Source organism: Lemur catta, chromosome 21 (genome assembly GCF_020740605.2).
Source record: "Lemur catta isolate mLemCat1 chromosome 21, mLemCat1.pri, whole genome shotgun sequence".
Classification (NCBI taxonomy): Eukaryota; Metazoa; Chordata; class Mammalia; order Primates; family Lemuridae; genus Lemur; species Lemur catta.
Window position 1 is genome coordinate 28,971,817 of NC_059148.1, and position 24,013 is coordinate 28,995,829.

Here is a 24,013-nt window from a genome sequence, read left to right on the forward strand (position 1 = left end):
CCCGCCGGCCGTCTGCAGTGGTGGGTCCAGGGTCAGAGCCTCATGCTGCTCCCGATCGATGGCCTTGGAGCCTGACCCCATTTCGAGCCCCTTCCAGAAGCCGCGGTGTTTTCCATCTAGCGTGGCCCCTGGCGTGACACATCGCTCTCCACGGCCCTCGCAGCCGGAGGGCTTCTGTTTCTCCAGCTGTTAAGTGAACCTGAGCCACAGCGAACCAGCCGTCCACATGACCCTCCGCCCAGGCAGCGCCCGCAGGGTGGATATGACAGGGTGACGCTTCCATGTTCTGCGGCCCCGAGTCTTGAATTTCAGTGTGACCACGGGAGGTCATTTATTCAGAGCATCCTCTAGCAGGAGGACGCGGTCAAAGCATAAATCACCACACGTGGGGGGTTCGCTCCGGTTTCTAAATCACCTCCGCCGTTTCTGCCTGGAAACAGCTCCCGCTGTCTGGGATTTTGTCCGCGCTTGTCTGGGGGGAGTAGCAGGTATTTGTCCTTTGGGCTCCTTCTCCTTTGTTGCTCACTAATAAAAAAATCAAAAAAACGTTTGTCCTGGTCTTCTGAATTTTAACTCTCCTTCTGCCCTTGCAGGTGGCACCGACATCGTGTCCTGCTTCATGGGCCAGAACTCTTCCGTCCCCGTGTACAAAGGCGAGATCCAGGCCCGGAACCTGGGCATGGCGGTGGAAGCGTGGAGCGAGGAAGGTGATGGCTTCGCTGACTCTTCCTCTCTGTGACTGGGTGTGAGTCGTGGCTTGGAAGTGCTTGGATGCATGACTTTGCTTGGGGATAGTTCTTTAAAACAGCCCTGCCTGAGGGGGCGGCTCCTGTCACTTGCAGCCTGAGGTCCTGTTCCCCTCAGCCTGCTTTCACCCCCCGGGGCTGCCTGTCCTCAGCCACCGAGAAGACGGGGTTGGGCAGGAGCTCGGTGCAGAGCTGTGTGTTCAGGAACAGCAGGTGGGCAGGTGGCGGTTGTCCTCAATCTGAACTTTGGTGCTGGACAGATGTGCACGGTGGCTCACCGCTTCCAAGAGCCCGGTGGTTGGAAGGGATGCCCTCCCGCCCTCTGTCACCTGTGCCTAGTGGCCAGACATCGGGCTGCAGTTTGGGAAGAGTGAGCCAAGTCCAAGACACGTGCGTTCCACTCCTGGAAGAAATGCTCGCGAATATTATGAACAAGGTGTCATAGGCACGAATGTCATAGCCCCTTGATCTATAAATGAAAGCAGAATCGGGACAATACAAGTGCCTGTCCTCAGGGGGAGTGAGCTCTGTGCTCACCTGTGGAAGGAGACCAAGCAGTGAAAATGAATGGCCACAGTGACGCATGGTGGCCTGAACGCGTCACCCGGGTGTTACGCCAGATGAACCAAGCAAGATGCTGAATCGTGTCACGTGGCACTGTTTGTGGAGTTTAGTGACACACAGAGTGAGGATGTGTACCGCCAGGGGTGCATGCAGATGCAGTGAGAGCGTTAATGCACACGTGGGAATAACGGATTGCTGCATCCGAGAGAGAGGTTTTGGGGAGCACATAGGGAGGAGAATCCATTTGGGGGGGCATGCCTTATTTCTTAGGCTGTGTGTGGGGGTGTCCCTTTGTATGTGTCTGGAACATCGCATAAGGAGCGATCGCTTCGGGGAGAGTGCGCTGTGCCAGGGAGAGTGGCCGAGGGCCGTCCTGGGCTTACTTTATTCTCCCACCAGGAAAGGCAGTCTGGGGGGAGAGCGGCGAGCTGGTGTGTACGAAGCCGATTCCCTGCCAGCCCACACACTTCTGGAACGACGAGAACGGGAGCAAGTACAGGAAGGCGTATTTCTCCAAATTCCCAGGTGGGCCGGCGGGATGCAGGCAGAGCTGCCCGGCCTCTGCCTTGGCTGGGCCTTCGTGTCTAATTCTGTCTGTCCCCCCCTCCCCAGCCCCCCGCACCCCCATCTCACCCTGGCAAAGCCTGGGGAAGCTGCTCATAGCTCATTGCGCCAGTGGGGTGATAACCGATTTTTGATCAGTATCTTCAGCTTGAAAGCTGTGTGCTATGAGACCATCATCGGGGTTTAGTTGAATCTCAGCCCCACTCTGTGCCCAGAGCCCCGCAGCCCGACCCCTGCTGCCGGGAGCTGGCGGGAGCCACCGTGTGCTGTGGGCCGGGGCCCCACTCGCTGACTCAGGGCCCTCCCTGCCTGTGCACAGAGAAAGGGTGTGGAAGGGGTGTCTGGCTCGGGTCTCCCCGGTGCTTACGGAGGTGTTGGAGGAAGAGCATTCTTGCAGTGGAACAGTTTACAACCAGACACGTCATTCTCACACAGACTGACACCCTCGCCTGTCATCTTTTGAGGGGCACCTCTCCCCAAAGCAGGGAAGTCTTTTATTTAAAGCTCTGATTCCTGCCTCCCTCTTATCTTATTTCATAAGCAACCCCGAGTTGTTGCTGCTATATAATTCATAATTTAGCAAGCCTTCTGTTGCAGAGTTATTTATACTAAGTACTTGCTTTCTGCAGTCTCTGGAAAGGTAATTTAATTTTGCATAAACCATGCACGGAGAATCAGAGAGTGGCAAGTGACCGTCGGCTGTAGAATTTGCCACCCATCCTTCCCGTTTCTCTGCTCGGCCTTGCCTGTTTGCCTGGCGAGTGTCAAGGCCTTTGTGCCTGGCGTAGCGCCTCCCCGGCAGGAGTGCGGGCCTCCCCCCAGTGCGGCTCAGCCTCCCTGGGATTCCTGCTGCACTTAAGCCCCGCCTTGGCGCCTGCCAGCGCACAGCTGTCCAGACAGACTCACGCAGAAAAGTGAGAGTGTCCGTAGAGCGATAAATACTCTGCAGATGACTCTGAAGAAGGCAGGGGCTCCTGTCTTTGGAAGGGAGACCAAAAGGATTAGAACCTCAACTTCAGGATCCATCTAAGAAATGATAGTCCTTCATCTTCTGTAACATTGCTCTTTGAAAACGTTTTTGTCACATGCATAAGGCTTCATGTGATAAATTTCTCCCAGGATTAATTTGAGAATCAATTTTTCTCTTCTTGAAACTCTGACATTCCTTCTTGGAGAAAACAAATTCTTTGTAACCATTTGCATTTCCATTTTTGTCTTGGCTGCCAGGAAGCTCAGAGCTAAAATCATTGCTTTGTTGTAGTAGTCCTCTTATCCCCCTAGGCAGAGTTTGGATTCTCTTTAAATAATCCTGTCATGAAGTTGGTTTTACAGGTGGCTTCCTCAAGTGTTTTCTGGGAGTTAGGTAGGAGATATGAACAAATATGGAATGGCAAAGGCAGAGAGGGTAATGGATCTGAAGCTATGGGTCAGGGACAAGGTAAATGTAGGTTGACCTTAGACTGTTTCTTCAAGCGCCAGCACCGAGGGATTCTTGGACTGCACAGGAAATGGATTCATGATGAAACCAAGCAGCCTTGAGTTCCCATGGCCCTTGCTCGTACCCACAGGAGGACATTTCTCCACGCCGGCGGGTGTCGGAGCTGGGTGGGCACAGTCCCCGCTGGAGCGTGTGCTCCTTGGGGCAGAACTGCCTGGTTCCCTTCCGCCCCCAGCCCCCGGCCCCCGGCCCCAGCCCCACACATATCCGTTTCTGGGCCTGGGTGCTGGCTGTGGACCAACCTGTTGCTGTCACACCTGCCCTGGGCGTCTCTCCAGGCCGCCCGTCACGACCCCTTCTTCTGGGGTGACCTGCACCTCTGCCTTCCTCGCAGGTGTCTGGGCACACGGCGACTACTGCAGGGTCAACCCCAAGACCGGGGGCATCACCATGCTTGGCCGCAGGTGAGGGGTCTGCGGAGTGGGCTTCTCTTCCTGGAGCCCCGTCGGGGCATCTGGGGAGGGGAGAGGGGACGCTGCCTGAGAACTGGTGCCCGTTCCTGGGCGCCCTGCCCCACCCTGGCGTCGGGTGTCCCCCCCATGTAGCCTCTGCTGGCGTCTGGGCCCTCCCTTCCCCTCCACGCTCCCCCGGGGGCTCTGTGCTCTCCCACCTGTGGCCTTTGCACACACTGGCCCCCCGACTGAAGACCCCCTCTGAGGGAGTGTCATCTGCTCAGTCTGTGGCATGGGCTGTCCCCTTCTCGGGCCCTTCCTGTGTCATTCTTGCAGTGGGTATCCCTGTGCTGGCCTCCCGAGGGCTGGGGCCAGGCCTGATCCCCGTCGCAGAGCCTGCAGTGGTGGTCTCCGGTAGGGGCCACGGCAAAGGCGCAGCAGTGTCTGTACCCAGGAGGGGGACGCGTGTGTGGGTGGGGAGGGCAGTGAGGGGAGAGGTCTCTGCACAGAGTGGCCTCCCTCCGTTTGTAGCTTGAAACTTGGAGGAGAAGCGGGGTGGCCTTCAGTGATTGGGCCTGGGGGCTGCCATGTGCAAAAGGGGGTGACTGCTCTCCGCTGGGGACCCCCTGTCACCTGCCTCACCCCAGAGCTGCTGTGTTCCTGACCTCATCTCTCTTTCCAGCGACGGCACGCTCAACCCCAACGGAGTGCGGTTCGGCAGCTCAGAAATCTACAACATCGGTGAGCGTTTCTCGTCTCTCCCCGAGTCGCTCCCGGTTACCTGGGAAGGAGGGTTTGTCCTCGCACAGCCCAGCGGCCTGGGTTCCAGAGACCCCACCTCTGGCATGACTCTGCCTGCGGTGTGAGGATGGACCTTCCTCTCCAGAGCACGCCTGCTGCTTGGCTGCAGTTTGTAGAACCTCAGAGTGGGATTTTTAAGGTCACTTGGCCCATTCCCTTCCCCATTGCATTTCATCCTCACGGTGAGCTCGGTCAGGTTGGTAAATCGTGTCTACTCTTTATGGGTGAAGAAACAGAAGCACAGAGAGGGTGTAGGATTGCTGAAGGTCACACAGCACTGTGCAGGACACCAAGTATGGGTATCATAGCCCACAGATCTCATGACTGCACAGTAGGGTCCCCCGTGGGCCTTCAAAACTACAGGGCCAGCGACCCAGGCCCAGCTCCAGCCACGAGGTCAGGTGGCCTCATACGTTAGTGCTTGAGTCTGAGCCCTAAAGCTGTGTCGGGGTTATCAGTGCAGCCAGGGTGGAGAAATCCTGATCCGCCTGATTCCAGCCTCTGCTCCTCCTCCAGCGAGGCCCTGCCACGGGCACTCGCTTGCTTTGCATTTTGAATTAATTTCTCATTAGTAGGCAGGGCCCGCACACGGCCCCCTTGTAAAACCTCACCCGTCTGGGTAAAGCCAGAGCTCTGCCTCCGCTGTGAGGGGCTTTCTTCTGCTTGGGAAGCGGCTCCCTTGGCCACCGTCCCCCCAAGGTGCTCCTCCTGGGGGCTGGGAAGGACACAGGCACCCCTGTCTCCTGTCCTCCCCGGCCGATGGCTGGACCCCGCCCTGAGGGGCAGTCTGAGTGCGTGTCACCCTCTCCTGTCTCCGCAGTGGAAGCCTTCGAGGAGGTGGTGGACAGCCTGTGTGTCCCCCAGCAGAACAAGGACAGGGAGGAGAGGGTGGTCCTCTTCCTGAAGATGGCCCCCGGGCACGCGTTCCGGCCGGACTTGGTGAGGAGGATCCGTGACGCCATCCGCGTGGGCCTGTCTGCGCGGCACGTGCCCAGCCTCATCCTGGAGACCAAGGACATCCCGGTACGGCCTGTCTCCTGCCATGCTGGGCTGGTGGTGATGAGACCGCTGCCATCTCCCGAGAGCCCACACGTCCGGGAGCCCTGGGCACCGAGCAGCTTGCTCGCGCTTTATATAGCGCGTGTCCGTGTCGCCTAGCAACGCCATCCTTCCCCTGCCGTCTTTTCCTGCCCTTCCCGAGATTGTGTTTGCAGCAACTTCTGCTAAACGCTGATGTGCGGGGGGTCGGCAGGCCCAGCCCCGCAGGTCCTCGGCTTTTCCCCAGTGAGGTTTTAGCATCTTCTCAAAATCATTAATGAGAAAATTAATTTTAGCTTTTCAAAGAGCTGCTGGGTGCTCTTGCTCTCGCCTTTTAAATTTCAGTTCTGCCCGTGGAGACGAGACTGGAATCTATTTAGAGGCCGGGCTTCAGAAGCCGACCTCGTCGTCCTCCGTTTAGCTTCCAGGTGGAGGGGGAGGCTTGCCCAGATCAGATCACAGCCTTGACTCGAGTCGCTTACAAAACGGCGCTCCTGCGAGCCGGGGGGAGAAGCTGCCGTGCTCATGTGTGTGCATGCGTGTGTGTGCATGTGTGTGCTCGTGTCCGCACACAACGATCCAGACACACAGCCGCGTGGCTGTCTGTATTCAAAGCCTACAGCAGGGCTGTTCTTTAAGGAGAAGGCGGGAGAAACGCTAACTGGGCTCGCGGGCGCAGTCAGAGACCGGATTTACCAGGGAGTGCCGCTTTTTGGAAAATAGGGAAAGATGTGATGCCATTGACTTTGCAACTGCCAGAGCATGCTTAGATCACTCACTCCCTTTGCTTCCAAAAGTTCTTTCAGGATCTTCAAAACAACCTGTCCAGGGATGGGGGCTGGGGAGAGCGGTCACAGCGCGGCACTGCGTGCAAAGCCTGCCTGTCCCTGGACAGCCGTCCTCTCTTGGCCGCCTCTGGCCTTTCCTTCCTCTTCCCACCCCTCGGGCCACCTGCTTCCCCCCTCCTCCAGCCACCTGTCCACGTTTGCAGTATCGCTCCCTTTTCCTTAGTGTTCATACGCTTGTCTTCATGTCGGTCACACACGGGAAGAGCCTCCCAGCTTGCGGGCTTCCCAGCCACGTCTCTCTCTCTGTCTCTGTCTCTCTCTGGCTGGTGACTCTCTGTGCAGACCTTGGCTCTCTTTGGGTGAGAAGGTCACTCCTTGAATTGTGATCCTTAGTGTCTTTTCCTGGTGAGGGTGCGAGGTTTTCCTTCCGTGGATCAGTAGTGTCTGCATCTGGAACATTTAAGTTTGACTTTTTCCCCTTGGCTTTGTTTTGTTGAAAAAGAATCTGGGTCCTTTGCTGCCAACATGGTTATTCCCAACCTGTTCTGATCATGAGGGTAGTGGAGAAGCTTACTGGAAAGAGAGAAAACAGATGATGTTTCTTTCTGTCCTTGTCCTGCTCTCATTGGCTCACTGTCGGGGCGCCCAGCCGGGTTCTGGGCTCTTCTCTCCCCAGTTCTGCCTTCCCCTGAGTCTGATTGCTCTGTGAGGTCATTTTGTGGGTTACTTGGGATTCTCAAGTACCCTTGTATCTTCAGACCCCCGGGGAGCGCTTAGGGGAGGAGTCACCCGAGTGTTGCGGAGCTGGGCTGGGTCTGGCCCGGCCTCCGCAGGGAGGGTGACACTGGGAGGCCCCAGCCTGCCTCGCTGGGAAGTGGACCCACCTCAGGGTCAGCATGACTGAGGTCCCACCGGCAAAGTTCCAGGGCCTCGCTGAGGCAGGAGGGCCCTTTGCAGGTCTGATGAGCCACGTGGTGTTTGTGGGGAGTGGGCCACCCCCTCGACCACCCTGGGAGCAGCCTGGGCTCAGGAGTTAGAGACCAACCTGAACAAGAGCGAGCCCCCATCTCCACTAAAAATAAAAAACTTGGCCAGGCATGATGGTGCTGCCTGTACTCACAGCTACTCAGGAGGCTGAGGCAGGAGGATCACTTCAGCCCAGGAGTTTGAGGTTATAGTGAGCTACAATGATGCCACTACACTGTAGCCTGGGTGACAGAGCAAGACCCTGTCTCAAAAAACAAAAACACCAAAAACAACTGAAAGATGCCCCTTGTGTTTTGTCACGTGACAGAAGTGGGTCTTAGCTCCCACGAGCCGCCCTCGAGCTCCTGTGTAAAGCTTAGCAGCACAGAAACCATGCGAGACGTTTGCATTTCACAGAGAGGGCCGATGACACCACACTGAAGTGACAGGCAGTCCCTCCCAAGAAGCCGCCGCGCAGCGCTTAGATCCTTAATTAGTTCACACGTCGACTGAATTTTTCAAGTGAATGAATTTTAATTACATCTCAGGTTAAAAGGAAATAGCACCAGCGCTTTGAGAGCTCCGGGTGCTGCAGCCCTACTGGGCTCTGCTGCTCTAAAAGTTTCCTGGCCCATAAACACGCCAGCACCGCTGAAGGCCCCTCAGGATTAAAGACGAAACACACGTGTCGGCCAGAGTCTGAGGGCGAGGAAGAGCAGCGCACCCTGCTGCAGGCGCAGCTGGTGAGAAGAGGCGGACGTAGGCCTCGGGGGCCAGCTCTCTCCTGGAGTAGTGGAAACAGTCTTTATAATAGAGTGATGTAAAATAAATACATACAATCAAATTGTAAACATAAATGACAGTAAAACCATAATAGCATTTAATAGCAGGCGTTCCTGAAGCCGTGTGTGTGTTAAACTCATTCACTCTCGTCCCCACAGCCCCCAGGATAGGGCTGTCACCCTCGTCTGACGTTCGAGGAGACAAACTCAGGTTAAGGAATTCCCCCGGAGTCCCCAGACGTGGTGGCGGAGGTCACGTCTTTGCTGAAAACTCCCTTCCCCGGGGCACCTGTTGGGATCTAGCAATGAGCTATGGGTTTTCAGAGTCCAGAGTCCTGAGAATCCCAAATTCTGAGAAAGAGGCTCTTGTTTTCCCGTCCAGAACACGCAGCGCCGGGGACAGTGGGGGTCTGCACTCTCAAGGGCCAGCCTGGGTGTGACGTGTACAGCTGGGTTCTCTCGGGGCCTGATCAAATGTCCAACATTAGAACAATTAATTTGCTCATGTGGACGTCACGGCATCTCTGCGGTAGCCCCACTGTCTAGGCCACGCTGGGACAGTGAGGGAAGGTTCTAGAGTGTTAGAGTTGGGTTTAAGTACTAGGCCTTGAAATTGCCTTTCAGAAGAACAGACTTTTCCCCCCAAACACGGAGGGGACAGCTGCCTGTCCGGGGACTTGGGTGCATGTTTTCAGGCCGGCTCGGTGGGGGGATCCTGGGGTGGAGACTGGGCGGCCTTCAGCTCTCCGGGCTGGGTCGGGCCTTCGGGGCTGGATGTGCCCAGAGCTGAGGGCTGTTTCCCCGCCAGGTTTAAATGCTCTTCTCTGTCTGTTTTCTCTGCCCGCCCCTCGCAGTACACGCTTAACGGCAAGAAGGTGGAAGTGGCCGTGAAGCAGATCATTGCCGGGAGAGCCGTGGAACACCGGGGGGCTTTCTCCAACCCCGAGGCCCTGGACCTGTACCGGGACATCCCCGAGCTGCGGGACTTCTGATGGCCGGCGTGCTGTGTGGCACACGCGTGTGCGCGGTAACTTCTGTATGTTCCAGAAATTACTTAGACACCTACAGCTGTTCTACAGGGACGTTCGCACCACGCGCTCTGCAGGCTTGGGGAAGAATTGTTTCTCTGTTTTGTGGTTGAATCTGGGGGTGCCTGGGTCCTCCGCACGCTGGAGCGGGATTCTGGCTTTCAGAGACCACGAGGAGGTGGCTGGGTCACACGTGTGGTGCCGCGGTGAGAGTGTGTGTGTCTTTGCACTCACGGGAGGGGCACAGGGCGGCTGGTCCTCTGGTGGCAGACACTCCTGAGCGGCCACCTTGCCTTCCACCTGGCGCTCCCGTCGTCCCATTTCACCCTGGTCAGGTGCGAGTCCGTTTCTTCCCTCTGCGATGATCTCCGCTCGCCTGCCTCCCTCAGGGCCGTCCGTCCCCTGCCCGGCTTTGGCTGTTACAAGGGACCCCTGCACGACGTGACACATCTTTTCCCAGCTGGCTGCTAGGCCCTCGGGCCACCACTCACGCGTTGTCTGTGTCACCGACGGGATGTGGTTCCCGGGAGGACCGAGCCGTCACGCTCCAGCCAAAGACGCCTCCCAGCCAAGCAGAACCGAGTGGCTTCCACTCTTCAATACGATTTATCGCACGGACGTCGAATGCTTTTAAATGTTTTTAATGTTAAGTGTCTGGTGTGTGTGGGCACGTGACACAGCGGGCATCCACCTGTGCCCCAGGCTGCGTGTCCGGGCCGTGCACACCACGGGAGGAGTGGCAGTGTGTATGTACCTTGAGCATGCGTCAGTAATCCTGATGTTCCTTTTTGTATTTTTTTAAACTGAGCACAGTGAAATACCTTTTGGAATCCTTTTTCTTCTGGATTGTAAAAATACAGGGGGAAGTGCTATGAGGAATTTTATGCAATAAATAAATGTGTGTATGTGTGCACCTATCAGTGCACATGCAGTGTGCTTGCGTGTTCTCTGCACCCATCAATACACATGCAGTGTGCTTGCGTGTTCTCTGTACCCATCAATACACATGCAGTGTGCTTACGTGTTCTCTGTACCCATCGATGCACACACAGTGTGCTTGTGTGTTCTCTGTACCCATCGATGCACACGCAGTGTGCTTGTGTGTTCTCTGCACCCATCAATACACACGCAGTGTGCTTGTGTGTTCTCTGTACCCATCGATGCACACGCATTGCGCTTGCGTGTTCTCTGTACCCATCAATACACACGCAGTGTGCTTGCGTGTTCTCTGTACTCATCGATGCACACGCAGTGTGCTTGAGTGTTCTCTGCACCCATCAATGCACATGCAGTGCACTTGCGTGTTCTCTGCACCCATCAATACACACGCAGTGTGCTTGCGTGTTCTCTGTACCCATTGATGTACACGCAGTGTGCTTGTGTGTTCTCTGTACCCATCAATGCACATGCAGTGTGCTTGCGTGTTCTCTGAGGGTGACTGCCTGTGTGTGCGTGAGGCTGGCTGTACAGATGTGCCAGCCACGCCTCTGTCCTGGAGTTGTGTGGCCCAAATTCGTGGGGGCATTTCCCGGGCCCCTGGTATTAGTCATGTCCCTTGTGACTGACTGGTGAGGGTGCACTGCTCCATGTGACACCAGCACCCTGGGCTCCCCCAGGGCCCAGAGCCCACTGGGTTTCTGGACATCAGCTCCTTTCCTGGTAAGAGCTGTGTGTCGCTGGGGTTGTGTCTGGCTGCAGGTCACAGAGTGCAGGCTTGGCCCACCAGGGCTTATGGTCCTCACCTCACTAGAAGGTGGAGGCTGTTCTTCGGGGCTGGGCAGTGACTCCACGATGCAGCTGTCCCCAGGTCCTGTCTCCTGCGTCCTGCTGTCCTCGGTAGGTGGCTGCCTCACCTCCAGGCAGGAAGGAGGAGGTGGTGAGAAGAGGGCTGAGTAAAAGGCAGAAGCCTGCACCTCTGGGATCTGTCCCTTTTTATCAGCAAGTCGGTGACTTTTCTGGAAACCCACCAGCTCACATCTGTGCCTCACTGGCCGGCGTGGGACACACGGCCACCCTCGCTGCAGGGGCATCCGGGGATCTGAGTATTTTGGAAAGGACCTATTAGTTTTTTGTATTCATTTCCTATGGGTGCTGTAACAAATTATTACAAACAGTGGCTTAAAACAGCCCACATTTATAATGGTTCTGCAGTCGGAAGCCTGGCGTGGGTCTCACGCGGCTGTGCTCCCTCTGGACCCTCCAGGGGAGGATCCGCGTCTGTCTTTGCCACTAGAGTCACCCGGCGTGACCTCCCTGTCGTAAGATCTGCTACTTAGCGGCCTTAACTCCCCTTTTCTGCATGTCCGAGTTAGTTGGTTTTGTTTGCTGTAATAATGCCCAAGGCTGGGGAATTTATAAAGAAAAGAGGTTTATGTGGCTCACAACACCCGTCAGAAACATTCACAATTGGGCAGCTGCGTCCGGTGAGGGCCTCAGGCTGCTCCCACTCAGGGCAGAAAGCGGAGGGAGAGCTGGCGTGTGCGGCGATCACACGGCGCGAGAGGACGCCAGAGTTTTCAACAGCCGCTCTCAGGACGAATCCATTCCCAGCCCCGGGGCGGGGACGGGGGGCCTGTTAATCTATTGATGAGGGATCTGCCCCCATGACCCAGACACCTCCCACTGGGCCCTGCCTCCCAACACCACATTGGGGACCAAATGTCACCCTGAGTGTTGGCAGGGAGAAACCACAGCCGAACCACAGGACTGTGTAACCTGACACTCTAGGGTTTCGGGATGAGGATGTGGCATCTCTGGGGGCCGGGATTCTGCAAACTTCACCTTGCAAACACCGTCAGGGTCCCGTTGCCGAGCAAGAAAGGGAACAGTGATTGTCGGGGAGGTGTGAGCCCTTAGCCGGAAGAACCGAGCAGGGGCCACCTGGTTGTGGATGACCCTTGGGCTGGGCTCGTCCTCCCGTGTGGCCGGCCTGTGGGCCTCCCCGCCAGGGTTCACGTCGGGCCTGGGACCTGCAAGGCCCTTTCCTGCCGCCGGTGCTTGGAGACTCCCGTGTTGCTGGTGCCCGAGGAGTCATTATGGCTTAATCATCGTGCCCTTTAGTTCTAGCAAGACGGCCCAGGCTGACTAAGCCCACGCGTCCTTATTAATAAGCTGTGCCGGACAACTTCATTAATGAGAGACAGATGGTCAGGAACAACAGGCACTCGGTGCACGCGGTGCCCAGCCTGCCTTTGACGTTCCCTGGCCCGAGCGTCACTGTCAAAACCCCACCACCTGCCGGCCAGCTGCCTTTTCCTCCCTGAGGTGGCCCCAGGCTGCACTGCGCCTCTCGCTGCCTTCCAGCTCCCCCAAGGCCTGTCCCGTCAGCAGCTCCTGAAGGTGTCAGGATCCACCACGAGGCGTGGCTGGGGCTGCGGGATTCTCTGTCTCCACGGCCGCCAGCCCTCTGCACAGCCGTCCTCACCGGGCCTTCCTTCCCACCCCCTGGAACCTTCCCCAGGGTGGAGGGCTCCTTCAGGTTTCATGGTGACTGGCCCACCCTTCTGCCTGGGCGGACCCTTCTCAGGGACCCTGGGGCTGAATCGATCAACTCCAGCTGCAGGCATCTGCCCGCCTGTCCCTTGTGCTGCCATTTGAGCCCTCGAGGACAGGGCCCAGGTTGGCCCACTCACCTGTTTCCCAAGCAGATGCCCTGAAGCCCACCAAGCCTTGGGAAAGGCGTCTTCCTGACCTCGTCACCGTGGCTGTAGGTGAACGGAAGAGTCCCCTCTGCTCGGGTCTTCAAATGCCTGAGTGGGGGTCTCCAGGGGAACAAAACTCCCTTTGAGGACCCAGCCACATCCCACCCTGAAGCCTTCAGAGGGAAAGTCGCACACAGATTTATGGGGGTGCAGGCTAGGTTGCTGAGACAGGTACCCCCAAATCTGGCTCAATTAGGAATGTTTTCTCTCCTGTAACAGCCCCAAGGTAAGTGGGTGCACTGGGGGTATGGGTGGCTTTGTTTCTCGAGGTCACCCAAAGACCCGGCTGCTTCCATCTGGTTGCTGCACCATCCCCTGGGAAGAAGGTCCACAGGGCGGTGCCGGCTCACCTGGTTTCCTCAGGGAAAGGGGCACGGAGGGGGTGGCCTAACCCTAACCCATGTCCCACTGGCTACAACGTTGTCACACGACTGCACTCAGCTGTGTAGGAGGCTGGGAGAAATGCCGTCTGGTGGGAGGCGGGTGTCCTCCTGGAGCCCTGGCGGTGGGCGGGGCTGGCTCTGACGAGGAGGGGTGGGTGATCTGGAGCCAGTCACGGTTCCCCCCGCAGGGATGAGGGCATCTGGCTGCTGCCTGTGCCATGGGGGGTATGTATGTCTCGTGGAGGGAGATAGACGATCAACAGGAAACAATAATGTCTGATGGGACATGAGGCTCTTTAGCCAAGGTGGTCCGGAGGGGCCCCAGGTGACCCTGAAGCCATAGCCTGAGAGGTGTGACACCACCACCTGAAGACTGCAGGACAGCCAGGCAGCCAGAGGTCCTGAGAAGGGAAGGAACTGACCTAGCGGAACAAAAAGGCTATTTTGAGGATGCAGGGGCCAGAGAGTGGAGAGGCAGGTGGGGCTGCGGGGCCAGGCGTGGACCGTATTTGGAGGGATCTCGGAAGCCAAGGAGGATTTTGAGTCCTGCAGTGATATCTTCAGATGAGCATTTACAGGGTCACGCCGAGGGCAGTTCCTTCTACTGGCCTCGGTTGGGGCCACGGGGACGGGTCTGGATTGGGCGCTGGGTGGTGGGAGACTTGACCTTGGCTCCCCAACTTCCTTTTTCCCTCTTCACTCTTCTCTGCTCACTGCACCCTGAGCACCTTCATGCACAAAACGTGAGAACGATTCTGGTCATTCAAGCCAGTAAGTGTTGAACATTCAGCAAAGACACTCGGGAGGCTGCCTGATCATGCCCGGGAAGCCTAAGCTGGCTTTGATGAGCTGAGATTCTTTCTCTCCGAGCCACGCCTGCCTTTTATGTTCATGCAAACTATTTCTAGAAGCCTCCTGCCATTTTGTCACCAAACTTTCAAGACTGTCGTAAACAAATAAGGAAAGGCCTGTTAAGAAGATGTTTAAAATATGAGTGAGACGCTGGCTCTGTTGTCATGGCTTATCATGCTGGAGAGCACGTTGGCCGTCACAGCGGTAAGTGGACGGTCTAATAATTTCATTAGATGACTTCCAAGGGAGAAGCAGTTGTTAGTCAATTCATTATGTGCTGGAACAATTTCCAAACTTTTTCATCTCGGGGCTCCCTGCCTGTGTTTCCTCCTCCTTCTCCTCCTCTCTTTCCTTGGCTCAAACAGAGATCACAGGCGAGCTGGGTTTTGGGGAGGGAGAAGGGGAGTGGTTGTCACATGGTCCCACCTGGCGTGGACCCAGTTTTCATCTTGCAGGCTCTGGAGTCATGTGTCTCACCAGTCCTGCTCACCGCTCACCTGCGGGGCATGGTCTAGATGTTTTTGGCATCCACTTTCTCCTTTCAGTCCTGACTCTGTATTTTGTTGGCTATAAGTAACAGAAAACCCCAACACCAACTGGCTCAAGCAAAAAAGGGTATGATTAGCTCACCGTTTTGCAAACGCCAGTGCCAGGCTCGCTCCAGGTGTGGCTGGATCCAGGGGCTCCGTGACGTCATCAGTGTTCTCTCTCTCCATCTCAGCTCTGCCTTCCTCTGTGCTCAGGATTCCCTCCTGATAGCAAGGTGGCTACTCGCAGCTCCAGCCTTAGGTCCTCACAGTGCTAAGAGGCAGAGAAAGAGCCCCCTCACACCGTCGCCATAGTTCCTACATGAGTCTCCACGTTGGCGTTGATTGGACTGTGTGGATCATGTGACCAAACTCGAGCCAATCACTGGCCAAGAGGAGGGAATATGCTGATTGGTCAGGCCTGGGTCATATGACGCCTTCAAGTACCGAACTTGCCGCGCGAGGAACAGGACTGAGGGAGGACAGGCGGGCTCCGGAGGGGAAGGGGTTTCCTTTAAGAAGCGGGAGGCAGCTCCCGGGCCCTCAGTGTCGTCTCAGGTGGCTTTCAGCGGCTAAGCGTGTGGCCATTCCTGACGCAGCCAGCGAGAACTAGCACCTGCCGGGCCCGGGCCCCAGCGCGTGCGGCCGCGCTCGCCTCAGCCCCTCCAGGGGTGGCGTCGCCGACGGGGATCTTCTGGGCCTGCTCCGCGGCCCTCGGCCCCGCGGCGGAGGACAGTTTCAGTGACGCGCTTGTCGGAGTCGCGAGTGGCGCTGTCTGTGAGCGCTCCGAGTGCCCGTGAGAGGGGGGCCTGTCCCCTCACCGGCCCGGGCGAAGCGGCATCTGGGCCGACGGCCACCGCGACCGGCTTGGGCGTCTCAGGGCGCCCGTATCCGCGCGAGGGTGCGTGGGTTAGGGCCTCAGGCTCCGGAATCGGGTCGCCGGATAGAGTACGGCACACCCGGTCCAATTTCGGTTTTAGAAAAACAATGACTAGCTTTTATTTATTTATTTATTATTTATTTATTTATTTTTTGAGACAGAGTCTCGCTGTGTTGCCGGGGCTAGAGTGCTGTGGCGTCAGCCTAGCTCACAGCAACCTCCAACTCCTGGGCTCGAGGTATCCTCCTGCCTCAGCCTCCCGGGTAGCTGGGACTACAGGCATGCGCCACCATGCCCGGCTAATTTTTTTTATATATATATATATTTTTAGTTGTCCAGATAATTTCTTTCTACTTTTAGTAGAGACGCTCGCTCTTGCTCAGGCTGGTCTCGAACTCCTGAGCTCAAACAATCCGCCCGCCTCGGTCTCCCAGAGTGCTGGGATTACAGGCGTGAGCCACCGCGCCCGGCCAATGACTAGCTTTTAAGTTTAAGAATGTCCCAAATACCATGTGGGATGTATTTATACCAAAAAGTACTCTTTGTTTATCCAAAATTCACACGTAACTCGATGTTCTGTAGTTGTATTAAATCTGGCAACCCTATTCTAGAACCAAGTGCCTGGACCTGAGTGATGGCTCTGCCTCTGTGTGACCATGGACAAGGCACTTAACCTCTCTGAGCCTCCTTTTCTGGTCTATAAGTGTGCGGATTAAGACTACTATGCATCTCACAGGGGTGCGACGAGAGTGAAGTAACCACGTTGCCTATAAATAGTGCCAGGCACATAGCAGGTGCTCAGTAAACATTATCTGCCATTATTTTATAATCTCTTGTTTTATCTTTCTCCTGTATAGGTTTTCGTCTTTGACTTTTTGCCTAAATTCCAACAAAAGGCCTGGGGAGGTGTGTCGTTGGCCTGGCTGATGTCATGTGCCCATCTCTGAACCAATCATGGAGACCAGGAGACTGGAAGGTTCTGATTGGTCACACCTGGATCATGGGCCCAACCTGCAGCTGCTCAACCTGAACCAGGTGGGCTGAAAGTGGGTGGGGGGTGGTTGGTCCTCTGGGGAAGATTGGGGGTGCTGATGCTGGAGGAGTTGGGGACAGGTTCCAGATGGGCACACACCCCACACGGCACAGCTGCCCAGGTGTTTGTGAAGTGACAGAATTCCGGGTCAGGAAGACATGCTGTGGCTGCATGTTGAGCTTAGGTCGCTGCCTCCTTCCCAGTGGGGCTCTCACAGCCTCTGGCCACTGGTCCCCGCAGGAAGGCGGAGGGATGAGAGTCTGTAAGAGAAGGCCTGTTTGAGGCGAGATGGGAAATTAAAGAATTGCTTGGATCTTGCCTGGCAAAGTTTCCAATTAGAATTTCAAAGAAAAAATTTGTTTTTCTGGGTCTGAATGTTCACGGGTGATGAAGACAAATGAGACTTATTTGCACAAACACAAGAGTTGGGTTTTGAGGGCCAGTCGGATTGAAATGGAGGCAAACCATCCTTTGGGGAGAAACAACTTCATCTGGGATAAATCCGTCTTATAAAATTGTAGTACCCTTGGAGCTAGCATTTCCTCTACACAGAGAGTCACCTTAGGGGTTGTGGCAGTTAAAGAAAAATGGTGGGAACATTCTTGACACTTCTCTTGGCCATGTCTATATCCCCTTCTCCTCTAAACTGGGTGGGCTGGTGACCGGTTTGTTCTAGAGAGTCTGACAGAGGTGACTTATAGGCTGGGCTGGGAAACCATGGAACTCACTGTGGGGGAGCCCCCCCGCCATTTCAGAAGTCTGACTACCTCGAGGTCACCATGCTGGAAAAGCCACATGGAGGTGCTGTGGTCCCTGCAGAGCCTAGGGTTCTGCCGTCCTTGCCAAGGCACTCCAGGCATGTCAGTGAGCCGCCTCTGACCCTCCAGCTTGGCTGTCTGCCAGCTGAGCATCCTTGAGGAACCTCAGTTGACACCACATGGAACAGAACGATCACCCAGTGGAGCCCTGCCTGAATTCCTGACCCATGGAATCTGTGCAGTGTAATAACATTACCTTCAGTCCATGCACTGAGTTTGGGGCAGGCATGCAGCAGTAGCAGTTGGAACAGGGCTCCTCTGAAACAGGACCAAGCTGGCGATGTCAACCAAGAAGGTTGGCAGAGCCATGGGGAAGCTGGGGACAGCAGGAGGCTGCTCTAAAAGTGGTGGCCATTGGTGGGAGGTGCAGGTGTAACAGGACTGGCCCTGGAGCCGACTGTCTAGGTTCAAGTCCTGGCTCTGGGTGACACTGTGCAAGTTTCTCAACCAGCCAGGGCCTCACCTCCCACATCTATAAAATGGGACTAACCATGAACTGCAAACTTCACAACAAGGAACAGACGTCTCAAAGCAATGGCCAAGGGTTCAAATCTAGATCACAGATGGATCTTGCTTGGCTCCTACGAGTGCTGTTTTATTATTTGGTTCTAGTGCCAATTTAGAAACTGGGAGATTTCACAGCTTCTCTTGGGAAAAAAGGGAAGATCAGGCAGGGCTGGCCATATTCCTTGGGTCACCGATCGCCAGGTCACAGTGGCTAACATGGAATGACTACCTAGCATGGGCCAGGCATTGTTCTAAGGCTTCACGTGCATTGATTCGTTCGACCTAAGGCAGCCCTTCGAGGCTGTGTCAGAAGGGCCTTTCTGGATCAATGATTAGATCTGGAGAGCAATGAGGCCACCTCAGTGGGGAGGTGATGACGAGAACATGTTCCCTGCACCTCCTGCCCTGGCAAGACATACCCCTGTCCAGATTTAGGCACAGCCCTGGGGAGAGAAGGAAGCCCCACCCATGACAGAATCATTCCACATCCCTAGGAGAGTGGGAGTTCATAAAAGAAGTTAATTTTGGTTATTGAAAAGTAAAGTCATGTTTCTGCAAACTCAAGTGTGGGCTGAGCGCATAGTGGAAGCTGCTCCTTGAGCAAAGCCGTGTTGAGGATTTAGGCTGCTCCAAGCACGTAAAGCATCCACTCATTTAGCCCTCACGGCCGTCCCACAGAAAAGATGCTTTTATGATCCCTGTTTTTACAGGATGGGAGCCGACTGCAGAGAGGTTGGCTCACCCAGACAGTGCCCCTCTGTGGTCCACCAGAGGCCCCAGGTGGGACGGAAACCCTGAGTGGCCTGGGGTGGGAGTCCCCGGCCTGCAGAGAAGCAGAGCTTAAGAACCACTGGTGGGGACTGGCAACTGAGGAAAGGCATTTGGGGAGGGAGGCAGGTCAGGGCTCGTGCCTCACCCAGACTGGGATGGAGGGAACTGATGAGCACCACCTTGCATCCGGCAGACTGTGGTCCCTGCAGTTTCAGCAATGCCAGGTCCCCTCTGTGCACTGACAGCAGAACCAGCTGCCCATTACTGAGGGCAACAAGTGTGTTGTTTTGGTCAGTCTGGGCTGTCCTGGTGGCTGAGGGCTTTGGCTCCCACTGGAGGGTCTGTTGGGCTGTCCTTCTGCAACAAACAGGGCTTGGGACCACTGGCTCTGGGGGCTGGAGCCACAGTTGTGTGGGCCTTGGGCTGGGTTCTGTTGCCCCTTCAGGGCTTAGCCAAATAGTACCACTAATAGGTAACGTTGCTATAGCATTTACCATATGCCAGGCACTGTTCCGGGGACATGATCCAGACCATAACCCCAGGAGGCAGGTGTCATCATTATCCTCATTTTGAATATGGGGACTAAGGTACCAAGTGCGAGGAACTTCCCAAGGTCACACGGGCTAGTGCCAGATGCTGGCCCTCACTTTCTTGTTGAGCCTATTCTCCAAGAAGAATGGAGAGACTCCCTCTGTTAAGCCCCTTTCTGTGTTCCTTTCTTTAGGGAGTTCCTGAATGTCTAGATGGATTAAGAAAAGAAAAACCATACCCCACTGAAAAAGATCAATTGCATGTACAGCTTCCAAGTCACTTTGACGTTGTCACAAACTTTCTCATATGCTTGAGACTCTAATTAGATTTGGAGTGAGAATCAATTCATGTGTCATGAAATTTTAAAAGACGATGTTCCATGAATGGTACTTCCCATTATTCCAGCTTGATTGAAATTGTGGCTTTTTAAAGGGGTGCTATTTATACTCTTAAGACAATGGAGCTTTCAAAAGGATTCCGACTCTTAAGTCTTCATATGTGATTTCTAGGGAAGTGGAGATTTTCAAATTTTCATAATGAATGTGTCTTTGTGGCTTTCTTTCTTTTCTTTCTTTCTTTCTTTTTTAAAACCACATGACTCTGCAGTGTCTCCCTCTGCCTTGACAGGAACCTCAGGTTCTTGCCACAGGATACGCTGCGTAATTGCTTTCGTGTTCAGACCCAGTAAGAGTACGTTGGAAATGGCCATGATGCAGATGCGACAATTCTATTAGGCCTGGGTTCTCGCAAGCCTGACCTTGCAAATTGAATTCAGGGAGGTCAGCCCTTCTGGCCGGCTGCCAGATTTCATGTTCCCAGTTTGGGGAGAGGCCTGGGGAGGCTGGGGCTGGGGTTTCCATGCCCGGCAGCCACCCTGGCTTGCCCCGTGCTGCGTTCCTCCCTTCCATCTTGGCATCCCCCTCGGCCCTCCAAACAGGAGGCAGCGGCCTGTGATTGATGGGTTCCTGCCTGCTGTGGTGTTATTAGCCACTCTGTCAAGGTGACATTGTCATTTCTAACACTCCATCTTCAGACCCGTGGTTTATTTTTAGGTTGGGAGTTGGCCAGACTTGCCCGAGAGAGAACCACAAAAAGGTTAGGACGTGGTTCTTAACCCTGGCTGCCAGGGAGCTTTTCAACAATACCGCTTCCTGTGAGGGTGCCCTCGGGGTGCAGGAAATGGTAGATGTCTTTATCCATGTGGAGGTTACTTGGATTTATGTATGTGTACCCCAAAATTGGACTTTGGCGAGGATACGGAGAGATTGGAACCCTCGTGCGTTGCTGGTGGGAACGTAAGGTGGTGCAGCCGCTGGGGGAACGGTGTGGCGGTTCCTTAAAACGTTAAACGTCGAATTACCCTATGACCCGACAGTTACACTCCCCGGTGTATACCCAAAAGAACTGAAAGCAGGGATAGGGACACAAACACGTGTTTATCCATGAACAACGTTCATGGCAGCACTGTTCACAATAGTAAAAAATGTGGAAGCAACCCAGTGTTCCTGGACAGATGATGGATAAACAAAATGTGGTCTGTCCCTACAATGGAATGGTATTAAGCCCTAAAAAGGAATGAAGTTCTGACACATGCCACAACACGGATGAACTTTCAAAACATTACGCTAGGTGACAGATGTTAGTCACAAAAGCACAAATACTGTACGAGTCCACTTACGTGAAATACCTAGAATCGGCAAATCCATAGAGACAGACAGTAGAACAGAGCTTATTCAGGGGCTGAGGAAGAAGGACGAGGAGCTAGTATTTAATGGGGCAGCGTTTCTGTTTGGGATGGTGAAAAGGTTCTGGAAATGGATGGTGGTGACGGTTGTGCAACATTGTGAATGTACTTAATGCCACTGAACTGTGCACTTAAAAATGGGTGAAGTGGCAAAGTTTATATGTCTGTTTTACAGCAATAAAAAGTAATTGAGATGTACTCTGAAGATTTTTGCACTGGACTGTATGGATATTATGCCTTGACTATAAAATACTGATTCACAGGCCCCACTCTTAGCGTTTCTGCTATTAACAGTCTGCAGAAAAGCCTGGGCATCAATATTTCCAAAAGCCAACCATGGGGAATTTATGGTTGGGGAAAAAGGGGCAAACTTAGACATGAGAAACTTTCAAGAATAAGACAGAACTATGGAATCAAAGCTAGGCCGCGTGGTCTATAAAGGCCGATGAGTTGCGAGCAAAAGTGACGTGTTGTTTCTAGGCCAGAGAACTTAATGTCTGATGTGAGACTCTGCAAAGCTCTGTTTTTCATTTGGTCATACTTGACGTGGAGGCTGCCCTGTCCCTGGGTCCTGAGTGATACAGGCTCTCATGCTGGGCCTTGAACGATGGATTGGAATGGATAAAGAATTCAGGAATTGAATGATCCCGTGTAACCTCATAAGCAGGGTAATAGTATCAGGCCTCTGGGTACCACCTTTGTGAGTTTCTTGGCCTCTTCCTCATGGTCACAATATGGCTGCTGCAGCTACAGCATCACATCCTCACATGTTTAAAGCAATGACAGGATGTGGGGATGGGGCAGCCAGTACAGTGACAAGTCTCTCTGTGGTTCATTGTTTTTTTTTTTTTGAAGCAGAGTCTTGCTCTGTCACCCTGGGTAGAGTGCCATGGCATCATCATAGCACACTGCAAACTCAAACTACTGGGTTCAAGTGATCCTCCTGCCTTGGCCTCCTGAGTAGCTGGGACTATAGGTGCATGCCACCACGCCCGGCTAATTTTTCTATTTTTAGTAGAGACAGGGTCTTGCTCTTGCTCAGGCTGGTCTTGAGCTCCTGACCTCAAGACATCCTCCCGTATTGGCCTCCCCGAGTGCTAGGATTACAGGCATGAGCCACCAGGCCCGGCCGGTCCATTCTTACTTTGCCAGGGGGAAATTTTTCCCCAGAAAGACCCTCAGCAGCGTTCCCCTCCAGTCCATTGGCAGAACTGTCTCGTGGCCACCCCTGGCACCAGAGGAGACTGGGAAGCAGGTCTCTGGATTCTTTTCCTTTCATTTCTGTGTTTTGACATAATTTCAAACTTAAAGAAAAGTTTCAAGAATAGCACAAACAATGTCAGATATCTTTTACCCAAATTTCCCAAATGTTAGCACTATGTGACATTTCATCCTTTTCTCTCTCCCCACGTACATATATACACACACAGATGCACGCATACACATGTATCTGTGGACACAATGTCCCTTTGTCCCTAAATACTGCATTGTGAGTTCCTAAAAACAGGGACATTCTCTGACGTAGCCACAGTACAATGATCAGGAAATTAATATGGAAACTGCTATTATCTAATCTACTGACCTTTTTCAAATCCTGCCAATTGTCCCAATAATGTCCTTTATAGCAGAATAAAACCCCACGTCACACATTGCATTCTGTTGTCATGTCTCCTTATGCTCTGCAAATCAGAACTTCCCGGAACTTTCTTTACCTTCCGTGACATTGGTGTTTTGGAGGGGGCAGGCCAGTGATTTTGCAGCACGCTCCTCGCGTTGGGTTGTCTGATGGCTCTTTTCATTTGGATTCATTTGTGAACTTTGGGCAGGACCAACCACATGCAGGTGAAGCTGAAGCTTTCTGCCTCATATCAGGGGCCACACGATGTCCGTTAGTCCCATTGCTGGGGACGTTAACTTTGGTCGCTTGGGTAAGGGGGGCCTGCCAGACTTCTCCACCATGAAGTTGTTATATTAATACTATTTAAGTATTGGATTTTTTGCCTTGAGTGTGGGAATGGCTATTGGGTTGCCAACCACAGAGTCCACTACACTCCTGCTCACCCGAGCTTGTGACCTGCAGGTTATCCAGTCATCGTTCATCTCGAGTGGAGGGGAAGGAGGTCTTCAGGAAGAGGCAGATTCAATATTCTCTTTTTTAACTACACTTTCTAAGGAACTTCTGTGGGCCAGGCCCTTGGGGAAGTCCCCACAGGCTACAGACAGTACTGGATGGCATTGTCCACCCTCACTGAACTTCCTGCCCGACGGGAGAGAAAGAACTAATATTTCTTGTACACATACTATGTGCCAAGCCTGGGTTAGCCACTCATGTCTGTTAATACTACCTCATTCAAATTAGCATATCAGCTCTGGGAGGCATGTGCCGTTACCTGGATAATGGTTTGTGGGGGGGTTGTTCATTTCAAACCAGGAAAACCATTCATAGCGTTCTCCAATGCCTGAGCCTGCCTCACCTCACTTGAGAACGGTTTTTTAAAAAGCATTTGAAATATTTTCCATATCAAGTGTTTCAAGGACCTAATTATAAACTTCATTATAATTGTTCATTAGTTATATTTTGTTCAATTACTTTAACAAGTTGCCAAATGGAACACAAAGCCGGCAATTAGCATTATGTAATTGTAATGAGACACTCAAATTGGGTTATAGAACATCGTCTTTGCTGGCATATTTTTCCCTCAGAATTAGACAAACCCAAGGCAGCAGCCAGGCCGACATCTGCTCACTGGCTCCATCCAGGCCACGTGGGGTGAGAAGTTGCCTCTTCTGATGCACAGACGTCAGCTTTGGGAAAACAAAAGCACTTAAGGATGGTACTAAACATGCTTTAGATGATTATTCTATCGAATTATACTCTAGTGTTAGTATATAAAATAAAGTAAAATGTTACATATGTGTATATGCACAGCAGTCCCTGTTCTGGGCATGGCTGTGTTGTGCAGTAACCCATGTGACCTTCCCGCCATGTCCCTGAGGTGGGTGCTAATCATTTCCCCATTTTACAGATGAAGAAATCAAGGCACAGAGGTTGGGCTATTTGCCCAAGGTCGCGCAGCTAGGGAGAGCTGGGCTCAAGCC

The 24,013-nt window shown here is 53.9% G+C and overlaps 1 protein-coding gene across 1 annotated transcript in view; it reads left to right on the top strand.

Annotated features, from left to right (window-relative positions):
- The window catches only part of AACS (acetoacetyl-CoA synthetase), a 43,688-nt gene extending 33,585 nt beyond the window's left edge, over positions 1–10,103 (top strand). The window contains exons 13-18 of the mRNA XM_045535029.1: positions 594–707; positions 1,710–1,835; positions 3,707–3,776; positions 4,447–4,505; positions 5,386–5,588; positions 8,994–10,103. Of these exons, the coding sequence (XP_045390985.1) occupies positions 594–707; positions 1,710–1,835; positions 3,707–3,776; positions 4,447–4,505; positions 5,386–5,588; positions 8,994–9,131 (710 nt within the window). The 3' untranslated portion in view covers positions 9,132–10,103. The remainder of the gene's footprint in view (positions 1–593; positions 708–1,709; positions 1,836–3,706; positions 3,777–4,446; positions 4,506–5,385; positions 5,589–8,993) is intronic.
- The last annotated feature ends 13,910 nt before the right edge of the window (positions 10,104–24,013 follow it).